General features: G+C 41.0%; 1 protein-coding gene across 1 annotated transcript; it reads right to left on the bottom strand.

The window, feature by feature from the left end:
• Positions 1–5,266: 5,266 nt before the first annotated feature.
• LOC124286915 lies at positions 5,267–12,127 on the bottom strand. Its single transcript, XM_046723371.1, has 11 exons — positions 12,059–12,127; positions 11,713–11,813; positions 10,868–11,194; positions 10,287–10,619; positions 9,331–9,636; positions 8,555–8,851; positions 7,939–8,220; positions 7,196–7,519; positions 6,723–6,821; positions 6,585–6,600; positions 5,267–6,349 (listed from the first exon to the last, which is right to left on the bottom strand). Exons 2-11 carry the CDS (start codon positions 11,792–11,794, stop codon positions 5,665–5,667), a joined length of 2,751 nt encoding a protein of 916 aa, XP_046579327.1. The 5' UTR covers positions 11,795–11,813; positions 12,059–12,127; the 3' UTR covers positions 5,267–5,664.
• Between the last annotated feature and the right edge of the window lie 1,903 nt (positions 12,128–14,030).

A 14,030-nucleotide genomic window follows, 5' to 3' on the forward strand; every position in this document is an offset into this window, starting at 1 on the left:
CTTGGAAGAATCGAATACGGTAAACGGTGACGTTCGATGCAAAAAAAGTACAGTTTCAAAACATCCCAACTTATTGGAAGGGAGACCGAGCCTGATGGAATGCTCATGAACGATATAGGTTGCGTGTTGGACAGTTTGTGATATGTCCTGCCACCATCCATAGAACTTCTTTCTTCAGTAAAGTCTTTCCACGCTCTATGAGTAATATCTCCTTTCAGTGTTGTACGAGTTGATAGTTGACTTGTCGCTGTACATGCCCTGTCATAAGAAGGTGTCTGGTAGCTTACTTGGAGAATAGATCACTGGATTGCTCCTTCTGTTTATACATGTACTAAATGTTTGCGGATTAACTGGGTGGCGTGTACATGAAAGTAAATGCACTTCTGTGAGTGGCATGCAAGAAGTTGGCATGTACAAGAGGGACAAATCTGGATATCATCTTATTTTATTTTGTAAGTGCGACATTTCTATTCATTACCTTTTGTCACGGTAATACGAGGATGAAAGAATGTATGTTTTCTATGTGTAACACAGACAATAAATATACAACATAATTAACTAGTTGGTTGTACCAGACAACAAACAAAAGGATTAGAGACGGAACCCAGAGACGTATAATTCACAGAGGATCGTTTCCGTGGCGGAGTTGTTTTCTGTCACTGCGGGTTGTAGACATAGAGAATCTCACCCAAGCGTCTTCTGATATCAATTATATCAACACGAGTTGATAAAGCTACAAACATCCGAGGCTTGCCGAGGATATTTTTACTTTATCAACGAGTGTTGATATATTTGATATCAGAAGACACGAGGGTGAGATTATATTTATCATCCAAAATCACTCTTCATTAATTTCAATGAAAAATGTACATCTCTGAACATGGTACTGCCATTAGACTTGCAGTGCAGCGATGTCATAGCATTGTGACGTCATCAAGTACATGACGTAATAGCATTGTCAAGGCATTGTACAAAATCTACTGTCAAAACGATATCTCCTAGGAGATATCGTTTGATCTCACACAAACGATATCTCCTGTGGAACAGTTTTGGATGATAAATGTATTTTCAGGATACAAATCTCGGAACACACATTACACATACGTCTTGATGGACTTATGGGTGACAGCTGCTAAATATGTTTCGTGACATTGCATTCAACCAATTTCACAGACACCACACCCTGTTTCTTCCGACAATGACGGTGTATAAGTACGTACGTACAAACATCGGCGTGGGGCATATTGTTAACGTTTGTATTTTACAGATTACTAAAACGATATATGCTACGGGTGACGACTATAAGCTCATTTAGAAAGTGACCTATAACATACATTTTAGATCGACACAAATATACTCTGCAAAAAAAGAAACGCACAGGTGAAAACTCAGGAATGTAAACACTTTATTTTGTTTCCAAATAAAACTTTAACTAATGATCGCACGAACGTAAAATTTCACATGGATGTTGTCAAGAGTCAGCTTTACAACATGCAGCTATCATTTGTCTCTGAAACCATTGCACCGGGCGTACAGATGGCGTGGAGGTCAGTACCTGTTGTGACCACCTCGAGCTTGCAACACAGCTTGGCACCTCCTGTCCATGGACATGATCAGTCTTTGAATCCGTGCTTGGGGGATCCTCCTCCATTCCTCCTGCAAGGCTTGAGACAGTTGTTGCAACGTTTGGGGTTGAGGCTGACGACGTCGAACGCGTTTCCCAAGCTGGTCCCACAAATGCTCTATTGGGTTCAAATCGGGGATTTTGAAGGCCAGGGAAGAACTGTGATGTTCTGATTAGTCAGGTAGTCCATCGTGATGCGAGCCACGTGCGGTCTGGCGTTGTCCTGTTGGAAAACGTGACGTTGAGGGTTGATGACAGGTAAAAGATGACGTTGCAGAATTTCATCCCTGTAACGAATTGCAGTCAGGTTACCACGGACGTGCACCAAGTCACTTCTCCGTTGTAAAGAAATGGCCCCCCATACCATCACACTTCCCCCTCCAAATCTGTCCGCTTCAACTACACAATTACGGGCGTAACGTTCGTTTCTCCGTCTATAGACTCTCGTCCTACCATCGTGTCTTTGAAGTTGGAAACGAGATTCGTCGCTGAACCAAATTCGCTGCCAATGTCTCCAATTCCATCTGTGGACGTTCCTGCACCATCGAACACGTGCCAGGCGATGATGAGGTCGTAGTGTGCATCCTACGTGAGGTCGTCGAGGGCGTATCCCGTGCTGTCTGAGGCGATTTCTGATGGTCTGGGCGGAGACGCGGCGAAGACCTGGGACGTTCTCTGCTGTTTGTGCTGCTGGGACGGCCCGGTTACGTAAATGGAACACCCGGATGTAGCGGTCCTGTGCAGCATTGGTTACCCGTGGTCTACCACTCCGAGGTCGGTCGCGGGTCGAGCCCAGTTGATTGTAGCGCCTCCATAAACGGGAAATTGTTGTGTGATGCACGTTGAAGTGTCTTGCAACTGATGACTGAGATTCGCCAGCTTCAAGACGTCCGATGGCGATGTTCCGGTCAGCTTCGCTAAGTCGTGGCATGTTGAATTCGTCAGTAAACTGGCGTTGAAAGTGAATTGAACACGTTAAACTGCCTTCCTCATATACCCTACACACTGGTGCATAGGTGAAGCAACTTTCACGTGCATATCGTTCGAAGTGTCATTTACACGTAAAAATCTCATGATATTTTCAAAAACCATCATCAAACAACAATATTTCATGAAATGGTGTGTTTGAGCGATACTTAATGGATATGAACAAGTATACATTATGTTTGGTTAAAGTAACCGGGTTTTGTTTGCATAGAAATAAAATAAAGTTAATTTTAAATTTCATTATCACCTGTGCGTTTCTTTTTTTGCAGAGTATATGTTCCTTGTCAAGTAGGTAATAGGTTTCCCACCATTGTGTGATTCAACAATCTATTTTTGCCATTTAGGGATTTATATAAATACGATAGGACGACAGGAACCGAAAGCGACAGAAAACTACAAATAGTCCTGAACTTATGTACAGAACCGATTTTACGCAAATTGCATTACTGTAGTCATTCGAAAAAAGTTACTGTCCCTTTCATGTTACCCGAAAATATACATTCAAAGCCGATTAAGCATGAAATTACAGTTTCCATTACGTTGTTATTTAGCTCCGCACATATAAGTAATACAGCGTCCGCCCGGAGAGCGGAAGGTCGCGGGTTCGAACCGCGACCGCGTCATGCAAAAAGACGTTAAAATATGGTACTTGTTGGTCTCTGCCTGGCGCTCTGGTCGGCTCGGAGACAGTATAGTGTGTCTGATTCGGGTATTTATGCTTCACTGCGGTATGGTATCTCAGTGGGCTAGCACTATAAAACCAGCTTAAGTCTGGGCTAGTACAAGCAGCCGCACATACACATACACACGCATGCACGTCGTTATATGAGCGAAATATTCTCAAGCACGACGTAAAGCCCAATCTCACCTCACCTCACCTCACCTCGTAATACACGTAATCAATGACAACAGCGCCGACCCAGTACGTTACTATGGTCATTTAAATGAGTTAGTGTGTCTTGTTTTATAGATGTAGTTCACGAATGTGTACTGAACTACCTGTTTTGTTGATGTGTAGAACTAGCGTATCGTCTCTATTCTAGGTTATTGCTTATTATATGATGGAGTCAATCACGTTGGATATAGATATATCCAGAGAATGTTATAGCAGTGATATCAGTTTTTAAAATGTCGGAAAACCTACTGGTAATGTTATCTTGGGCTGTCTTAATGGTAATGGACTTGCGAAGATCCGGGTTAGAACTGATCTTCAGTAACCCCTGCTTGTCTAACGGGATCGGGTGGTCAGGCTCGCTGACTTGGTTGACACATGTCATCTTATACCAATTGCGAAGATCGATGCTCATGCTGTTGATCACTGGATTGTCCGTTCCAGACTCTAATATTTACAGACCGCCGCTGGAATATGACTGAGTGCGGCGTAAAGCTAACCTCACTCACTAATGGTAATGACCTGACCATCTCAAACATATTCACATATCAGCATTGTGTAATATACGACGAACACTTTAATTCCAAGTCAATTGAAATCAATGACGGTGATTATGAGAAGTGCTTTATTCTACATATAAACTGTCAATGATGGATAATTAGATGATCCTGTAATGAAGCTACATAACAGTAACAGAAGGGCTAGTAAAATCAATTTAATGACAGTAGGCCTAACTATAAATGGATAATTCAACCCTGGCTTTTTCGTCGGCCCGGTGGCCGAGAGGTAGAGCGTCTGCTTAATACCTGAGTGATGTGGTTCCATTCCTGCTAGGGAAAACATGTGCACATTAAAGCTGATCTTTAACGATATTTTTCAATTGATTTCAAACACTCCCATATCATATGAATTTGAATATTGATGTTAACATAGAGTTAGTAAAAACATGGGAAGAGGTCTTACTTTACAAAAAGTAAAACCTGGGAGCAAACAAAACCCTCAAATGCGGTAATTCCGGGAAAAGAAGCCATGTCTAATACATAGTGAGAAGCACCCCTCAGGTTTATATGGCATAGATAGACTTTATTGAGCTTTAGTGTCAGGTTTGATTGATTAGGAAATATCAAAATATATAACTCCGCAGTTCGTTTAAGGGGTGTTTAGTGGTTACAAAAATAAAATGAAAACGTGAACAACAAAATGTTTACTGAAACAATAACATTGATAACAAAAATAGCACGTCGTCATGTCTTCATAACTGTTACAAACACAAGGAAAAAAAAGTATTTCATAGGAAAACAGGTAAAACTAAGCACGGACAAGCTGGGATGTTGATTCCACAAATACGAGAAAAAGAAAGTTTGGGAAAATGGCAATTTCCTCATCCCCTGCAAAGGTAGTAACTCAGCGTTTAAAATGCATACAGTCAGTCCTCTGTAATCCAAACACTTCCGTTTTTCGTCAAAAGCGTTCAGATAGTGAAACGTACGGACTACTGAAACGAATCATTTCGACACCACTACAGTAGAGTTACTTCCCTTTGACATAACGAGACAAGACCATAGGACTGACTGACTGAGTTTTTGGTTTTACGCCGCTTTTAGCAATATTCCAGCAACATCACGGCGGGGGACACCAGAAATGGGCTTCACACATTGTACCCATGTGGGGATTCTAATCCGGGTCTTCGGCGTGACGAGCGAACGCCTTAACCACTAGGCTACCCCAACGCCCCCAAGACCATAAGAACGTATACATGCACATGTATCAAAGGACTTCATTACAGTTTGTATACATAGCAACTTGGATATTAATATAACAATCAATCAATCAATCAATCAATCAATCAATGCATACAATAATGTTTGGATACAGTATAACAGTCAAAACTCAGAAACCCACTCGGGTTTAAAGAAATCAGCACTGACATGTGAATAAACAAACTGCAGATATCGGTGTTCCTATGAAGGTACACAAGTATGACAGGGTCCTCAAAAAAGAGGGGATTGTACTTCTTGAACTTAAACAGCTGACATAAATAATAAATACGTCGAGTTAAACGTTAAAATTAGTATCATGCACAATACGGTGAATTATCTCAAAGCTCGATTAATATTCCTTCTCCGTCTCATCTGATTATTATGGTTGTGGGTATCCAATGCTACAAGCTATCGGACGGATTATGGTCAGGTTTCAAAGAAGTGTATTCATCAGACAATGCTTGTCTTCTAATATGTTCATACTCGTTTCTAGTAACACTAGAAGTTACCTGCTGTCTCCCAGCAGAGGACGACAGCAAAATGTCTGATTTATTAATCAGTTGATTCGTTGACACAAAGTCATCCAATGGTGTGGCAGAAACTGGCCTCTGCATTACCTCCTCTTGATCATTTCTCTCTGCTAGCTCAACACAAAGCCTATCTGTTTCCCCGACAGTAAATCTCGTGCCGACGAGACAAGTGTTAAAATCATCAGCTATTGTTAACGGGAAACTTAAATGACCACCGACAATATCTAAAACAGACTCAATTTCAGTTTCACTACATTCATTCTGTTCCTCGTCGTTTACATCATTTTTCAAACTCGTGCTTCCCTTTTCTGTTTCATTTTTCTGTTCCTTGTTTCCCATGTCATAGTGGCATTCTAAATCGTCCTTATTTGACTCCGAACTGAGAGACAAGGTTCTCACCTTCTGATAGTCAACGTCACTGTCCATTCGCCTATTTTCAGAGATAGCGATTGAGTCCGCTAAATGTGAATCCTCTATGACATCATATTCTCGCTCTGTAACGTTCTCCAGTGACACATTTATGTTGTTTGTTTCTGTAATAAATGCCTGCGGAAATCTGTAAATACATAAAGCATGCCCTTATAAAACACTGATAAAGAATACAAAATAGCTACAAGAAACTTGTGTAGTATCCATACCGCAAAAATCAAATACCGTACCGATATACTGGAACGCGTGACATATGTTCAAAACCTGGAAGCCCTTAAATCCACATTCAAGACATTAGCATTATTTATTACAGCTTCGAAAGTCTACCTCAGCCAGTGACATAACGTAAGTTTGCAGCTTACCTTATACGCCAGTAATCTGCAATAAGACAAAATGAAACGTGACGTACTTGTAACGGCATGGCGATTAGTAAAATCACAATTAAATCACTATTCCATAAAGCTAACAGTTAAAATTGTAGAAACATGATTTCATCTCACCTCTGATGTACTCAACTCGGCAGAGAAAAACAATGGCAACGACGACCAAGGCGATAGCTAGAATTGAACATCCGATGACAACAGAGCTGTTAGAAGGACCTGAAAGGGAAAAGGGTGTAGACGCTTACTCAAGAGCGATGTCTGACGTGTAACTATGTGCATCTTACCTTGTAAACACGTATGACAACGTCAACGAAATGTGTTAAGGCTGGAAGCCGGCATCGATATTTTATGAATTGAATTATTATACTGTTGTCGTCGTGGGGGCACACTGTAAACGTTTGAAGTTTACAGATAAGGAAACAGTGTCACATTCCAAAACCTTTCTCTGTTCACCTCTGTTTTGTCACATATTTGTTGTTTTACTTTTGTTTTACGTTTTAAGTTCCACGTACTGTTTGATCATCTTGTACAGTTATGAATGACGGAACCTGTCGGTAAAGACAAGCCATTTTTCAAGAAAACACACATACCTTTGGGGGGTGAAGCAATGATGATTATATCGGCCGTTGCTTCAGCATGTTCAAAACGAAATATATATGCTCCAAAATCGTTTTCAGTGATGTTGGTAATTGTGAACATATAGTCATACAAGTTGTCTGTTGATGCCTTCCTAGCCAACTTATACTTTTCATTTGCAGTGATGTCTCTGGGACTGCCATATTTGGCAAAGTACCATTTCGTCACTACAGGTGCTGGGTAGGCACAAAGGGTGAACTCGATGTTTCCAGAAGGTGGTTTACCATCCCTTTTATTTTCAATCTCACAATCTTTTGAATCTTGTTTCCGTGGAGGAGCTGAAATGTACATGAACATTTGTGTGGAGTGAGAGAGTTTAGTTTTATGTCGCTTTTAGCAATATTAGAGCAATGTCACTTCTGGGAACAGCATCACATATTGCACCCATGTGGGGAATCGAACCCGGGTCTTCGGCGTGATGATCAAACACTTTAACCACAACCCAACCACCTCCATTTGTGCCCCAGTGTGTTCCAGTGTGTTACAAGTTGAAAATACATTATTTCATTTCCGCGTATATTTTAAGCTTATGCAGAACATCGTCAATGAAAACTCAATGTCACCTTAGGTAAAACAAACCCCGGAAACAGAGATATGCATAACACTGCTGTAGTCATGCAGAGTTGCTTTGAATCCAATAGGGAATGTTGATATCTTGCGAGGAAGTATTTGAAACAACCACAATAATCATAGTTACTTTGTAGCGTAGCCACGTATCCTTCGGATGTACCTATGGTGTTATTGGCTCTACAGACGTACTGTCCAAACAGGGAACAGCTCCGGACCTGTGTGAGAAGATGATACACAGGTTCTTGTCTTCTCAGCATGTTGACGACAGCCTTGCTGCTGCCAACGTGGACAATGTACACGTGGGGCGGTGGATAACCCTCAACCTCACACATGAACTCCACAGTTTGATTTACACTGACAGTAACCGTGGATGTCCCGTTTACTGACAGGTTCAGGATTGCGGGTTTAACTGTAGAAAGAACAACAAGAAACAAACAAACATTATATATATATATGAAAGGGAGATGGAAATGGCTATTCTCGGCTGTACTTTGTGAAATTCACTGTAAAATATGTATTCAATATCAACTACCGCATAAAGAACCAATGATATAAATTACCTTACATATTTTAAGTATGGGACCCAGACTTCAGAATTGCTACTCTCTTATGCATGTGATCTTCTGTGCAGTTTAGTTACTACTGTCGTTTATCGTTTTTGGCACAGGCAAACATTTTAGTATGGATATATTTGCTTCAGGGTTTGTACGACAGACTAGGAATACAGTGAATGAGGTACTTACATGACCCTTCCATCACGCATGTATTACTCCATTCCGACTTCAGTCCCATTTCTTCCGTAGCCTGACATGAATAGTTACCCATATCCTGTCTCTTGAATTCTCTGATAGTCAAACTGGAACCTGATATCTGATGTCGTCCTCCACTCAGCAGGCTCGTGTTGTCTCTCCTCCAGTTGTAGAACATGGTCAGATTGTGGTCCTGGGGAAGACTTCGGGACGTGGAGGAACATATCAGGGTTATGTTTTCACCGACTAGTGGCTTGGTAGAGGAAGTGATGCGTGGTTTTGCTGGTACACCTATATCAACGTAATGCAAGTCATAACATTTACTATCCGTGAAGGTCCGGGTTGGAATGTGCCTTCAGAAACCCATGCTTGTCGTAAGAGGCGACTAACAGGAGCGGGTGGTCAGGCTCGCTGACTTGGTTTGCATATGTCATCGGTTCCCAATTGAGCAGATCGATGCTCATGCTGTTGATCACTGTATTATCCGGTCCAGGCTCGATTATTTACAGACCGCCGCCATATAGCTGTAATATTGCCGAGTGCGGCGTAAAACTAAACTCACTCACTCATAGCATTTACTTATAGTAAGAACTCACTGATGTTTGATTGTATGCAATTTAAATGTCTTTGGGGTGATCACATAGCTCTATTGTAGACAATAACAATATATATATATATATATATATTGAATTTTCGTCCATGATAGGTTTATGTTCAAATATTTCTTCCCTCAAAATAATATTCTCTTACCTTGTCACCCTCGTACTTACGCGAGACAACCAGGACATATTCACAAGGAATACCATCACAGTTGTATCTGCCAGCATCAGCTTCTGTCACGTTGTACAGTCGAAACCGAACGACATTCGCAGCAGATGAAGTAATAACTTCGGTGATGGTAACTCGTGGCCAGTAGTAATACTCTACGTATACTGCAGCAGACTCCTGTCGAAACATGTGCCTACCAGAGTCGGACTTGACATGAACTAAATGACGATGTCGAGGTATTTTCCAGGTTACCGTCGCACTGTCACCAACGCTCAGGACTGTATAGTTGGTGCCCATGTCTACCCGATCTGTTGTAGAGAAATAGTATCAGTTACCATTTAATGTACAGATGTAGGTCCGTCTTCTATTCTCGCGGGTTTCCTATTCTCGCGGTAAATACGTTTTCTGTCGAAATCGCCGATGCGCGACACTTACCGGTTGTTTACATCACCGACTGGTAACTAGGAAGTGGACCAAGTCTGTGAGTGATCAAAATCTTGCAGTGTCACGAATATTGGGGAGTTTATACCAACTTGGACATATCATTACTTTTTCCCGCCCTTCCCGGCAGGATTGCTCTTGCATGCACTCAATAACGTTAATTCCTGGTAATACCGCGAGAATGGGAGAAGCCTCAATGGCGGATCGTATTGTTTATCACCGGGCTAACGAGTGGTAATTCACCTGATGGATCCAGCAGCTGATAGATGTAGATGTTAGAGGAGAAGGCCCTTCATTTGAAAACAACAAGCATTCATACGATAAGAATTGTTTGTGTTATTTTTTCAGCCGATATCCGTAAGTACCGCGAGTATAGGAAACGCCTTCCTACTTCAATTTGTGAGATCGATAACAAGAAAGGAAGTCGGATCAAGGACGCACGTCTCTGACAAGTGTTATCTACTTCTGCATTGTCCATTGTAAATGTACAAAGACATAATGTATAAATGTAACTCACGTTCCGTATTCAGCATATAACCACAGCTCCAGTTGGACTGAAACAGATGGTTCTTTACCTCAACCTGACAACTGTATGTGACATTTTCGTCTGTCCCGTCTTTACTGATAGTCAAAGTATTGTTGTAAGTGATGCTATCGTAGGAAAACCACCCATAATCTATGGAAACTTGATATTTCCCAGCAATAGTCAGGTTCACGCCATTTCTTTTCCAGGTGACTGACGCCATGACATGAGAAACTGGCGAGGATCTGATGATGGAGTAGCACGATAGACTGGCAATACGGCTTGACTCAACCATTCCCTTTGTCACGATGTAGGGATCTTGGAGATCTGCGAGTAGGAATTACTGTATGACATATGATATTTCAGATTCCTATCTTGTTTGTTTCAGATTCTGAATTTTATGAACGATGATTTCTTTGTCAATAATTGTGGTATATCTGACACTTAGATATGGTACCAATATTTGCCAGCAAATTGCACTTCCCCTTGTTTTTATGTCGAACACATTTCACTACTGTTAATTACACAGGACCGACTTAATGTAATTATTTCTTGCTTGTATATTTGATACTCACGTAGTATAACAAGCTTCTGACCACAGTTAGGAATAATCCTTCCTCTGGAACTAGGTGAACCGCCGTAACATGAATAGCTGCCTCCGGCTGACCAAATCCCTGCATCAAACAGCTGGAAGGCGAACACTCCTGATCCCGAAGCATTGATGTTTCCAGTGTAAACCGCCTTCAGTGTTGATGCATCACTTACACTCACCTTGTTATAGTCCGTAAGGTGAAACAGATAACCAGATGAATGTCTCACTGTAAATTCCCTGATTTCTGGCTTGGGCAAGGTCCACGAGAGCATGGCAGTTCTTCCATGTTGAACATACACAGTTGTCGTGGCTGAAATACAATCATTTAGCTTTCGTAACTCTTCGTGATTTCTTCTGTTGACGGGTGGATTAGTTTAAGGATTTCATTCAGTGCTTCCCAAATCTATGACACCAAAACAATCCAATGCATGGACTTATGGGAATAGCGTCGGAATAGACGTTAAAGTATGTATTGTGATAAGTTGATTTGACAAGCAAGTAAAATGGCTTCGTAAACCCATTTATGGTCGACTCGTCACATATCATAGAAGTAGTCAGTTAGCGATACGAAACAGTGTTCGATACACATTAATCTATCAACCATTACCTCCAGAAAATGATAGATCCATGCAAAACAAGTGTGTCTGTTTGCATAATTGTTGAACAAGTAAGCGTGTATTTGACTCGGTAAAATACTTCCGGCATAACTTCCTTATTACAACTCACGCAATACAGACAAGTGTGACAGTGTTTCTTTAACGTAGTTGTAAGGTAATAAAGGATCCGAGATGGAACAGAGCCGATATATAAACAGCAGTAGTGTCTTACCATCGACTGCACCATCTCCTCGGATGCAGCTGCATACAGTGACAATGAGTCCATAACCAAATGCCATGTTCACTGTCTTCATTACAGATGTAGAACTGCAACTGGAGCAACAAACACCCTTTATATCCAAACGTCCTAGCCCAATAGACATACTCGAAGTTTGCTAGAAAATAGGGATGGGACATATTTTAATAACATACTCGTAGTTGTACACATTATGCAGTAGTGACCCCTTTATTTATAACTGTTGAACAACTCAATTGAAAGCGACATTCTAATATCTGCATTAGCATTCATTAAACATTATTTCCATATCTGAAGCTGATTGTTCTGTTCAAATACTCACTGCGTGCGTCGTCACGTCGGGGGCCAGGTTTTTCGCTCATGTGCACCCTGGCTATTTGTCGAGTGTTTCCGCGTAACAAACAAATGTATTGTTACTTCCCGCAATCACATGCAGAACACGTGACTGTCATTAAAAAACTGGATTATAAAGACCGCCGGGCAAATCTGATATGTACCATACTTTACAGCTTTATAATTCCATTAATACGGTAATATGAAACATGTAGAGGTACTCTGTTGTCAAAGCTACTTTTAATGCTATGTAAGGTTTAGATTAACAAATCATGTCGGACATGGGTCAGAAAGCCATGATACAAGCATTTCCGTATTTCGAAAAGTACAATTATAACAATTAGATAAAAGATCGGAGTTACCATGACAACTTCTAGTTCGTGTACACAATGTTCAGAATAAAATGTTTGAAGTACCCTCTACTCGAATTAAAACGGCCGCCCCATAACTAGCCGCATTATTAATAGAACTGTTCGTGATCCTCATGCATATTCAGTGGCAGAGGTGAGTGAGTGATATGGTTTTTAGCAACATTCCAGCGGGGAATATGTCGGCAAGAACACCCGAAATGGGCTTGACACATTTCTCCCTTTTGGGGAATCGAACCCGGATCTTCGGCTTATAGCAGGAGAAACACTTCCCTTGACAAGAATATGCCAGTGTACAAATGGGCAAATATGCCACTCGAAATAACTAAATAAATGCCACAATACCTGACTTTCATTTGTTGGTCGGAACAACTTTGATTTCATTTTTCTCTTCACATTTTACTATAGTTCAGATAGAGCTGAGGTATATATTTCAAACGTATTATATATCCATACGCACGGCGCAACACACCGGTATTATTTTATACACCTGTACTATGATGACATTAATCTAAAACTGTAATTTACATTGGTCTTCCCCGGGCTACAGTGATCATTGAGTTGATTCAGAGATTCGAACATATTATTATATGATTCTAATGATTCATCTGTTGGTTTATAGTCTATGCAGGGGATACACTGTGGTGTCACATCCAATGATTCATCTGTTGGTTTATAGTCTATGCAGGGGATGCACTGTGGTGTCACATCTAATGATTCATCTGTTTGTTTATAGTCTATGCAGGGGATGCACTGTGGTGTCACATCTAATGATTCATCTGTTTGTTTATAGTTTATGTAGGGGATGCACTGTGGTGTGACCTCTAATGATTCATCTCTTGGTTTACAGTCTATGCAGGGGATGGACTGTGGTGTCACATCTAATGATTCATTTTTTGGTTTATAGTCTATGCAGGGGATGCACTGTGGTGTCACATCTAATGATTCATCTGTTGGTTTATAGTCTATGTAGGGGGTGCACTGTGGTGTCACATCTAATGATTCATCTGTTGGTTTATAGTCTATGTAGGGGATGCACTGTGGTGTCACATCTAATGATTCATCTGTTGGTTTGTAGTTTATGTAGGGGATGCACTGTGGTGTGACATCTAATGATTCATCTGTTGGTTTATAGTCTATGCAGGGGATTCACTGTGGTGTCACATCTAATGATTCATCTGTTGGTTTATAGTCTATGCAGGGGATGCACTGTGGTGTCACATCTAATGATTCATCTGTTGGTTTATAGTCTATGCAGGGGATGGACTGTGGTGTCACAGATTTGTTGAGTGTTGTTTTATCAGCAACAATTACCACTGCGTTACCAGGAGTTCCAGCATGGCTGGGTAACCAACAAGAAACGATGTCTTATTGACGAGTGAGTGAGTGAGTTAAAATTTATCTTCCCTTCGGCAATATGTCATTCACATCGTCACGAGAGAAACGTTTCCGTAAAAACCAAGAAAATATAGTCAACTGGTATGCTTCCTGTACGGTTTCCAAGCTAGATTTAAACCATCTCTTCAGGTGTTAGCGACTGTCTAAATATAAATATACACTACCATTAAAAACTGGTAGACATAACAATTCTTT

This window comes from Haliotis rubra, unplaced genomic scaffold, assembly GCF_003918875.1.
Source record: "Haliotis rubra isolate DU_JTF1 unplaced genomic scaffold, ASM391887v1 Scf396, whole genome shotgun sequence".
Classification (NCBI taxonomy): Eukaryota; Metazoa; Mollusca; class Gastropoda; order Lepetellida; family Haliotidae; genus Haliotis; species Haliotis rubra.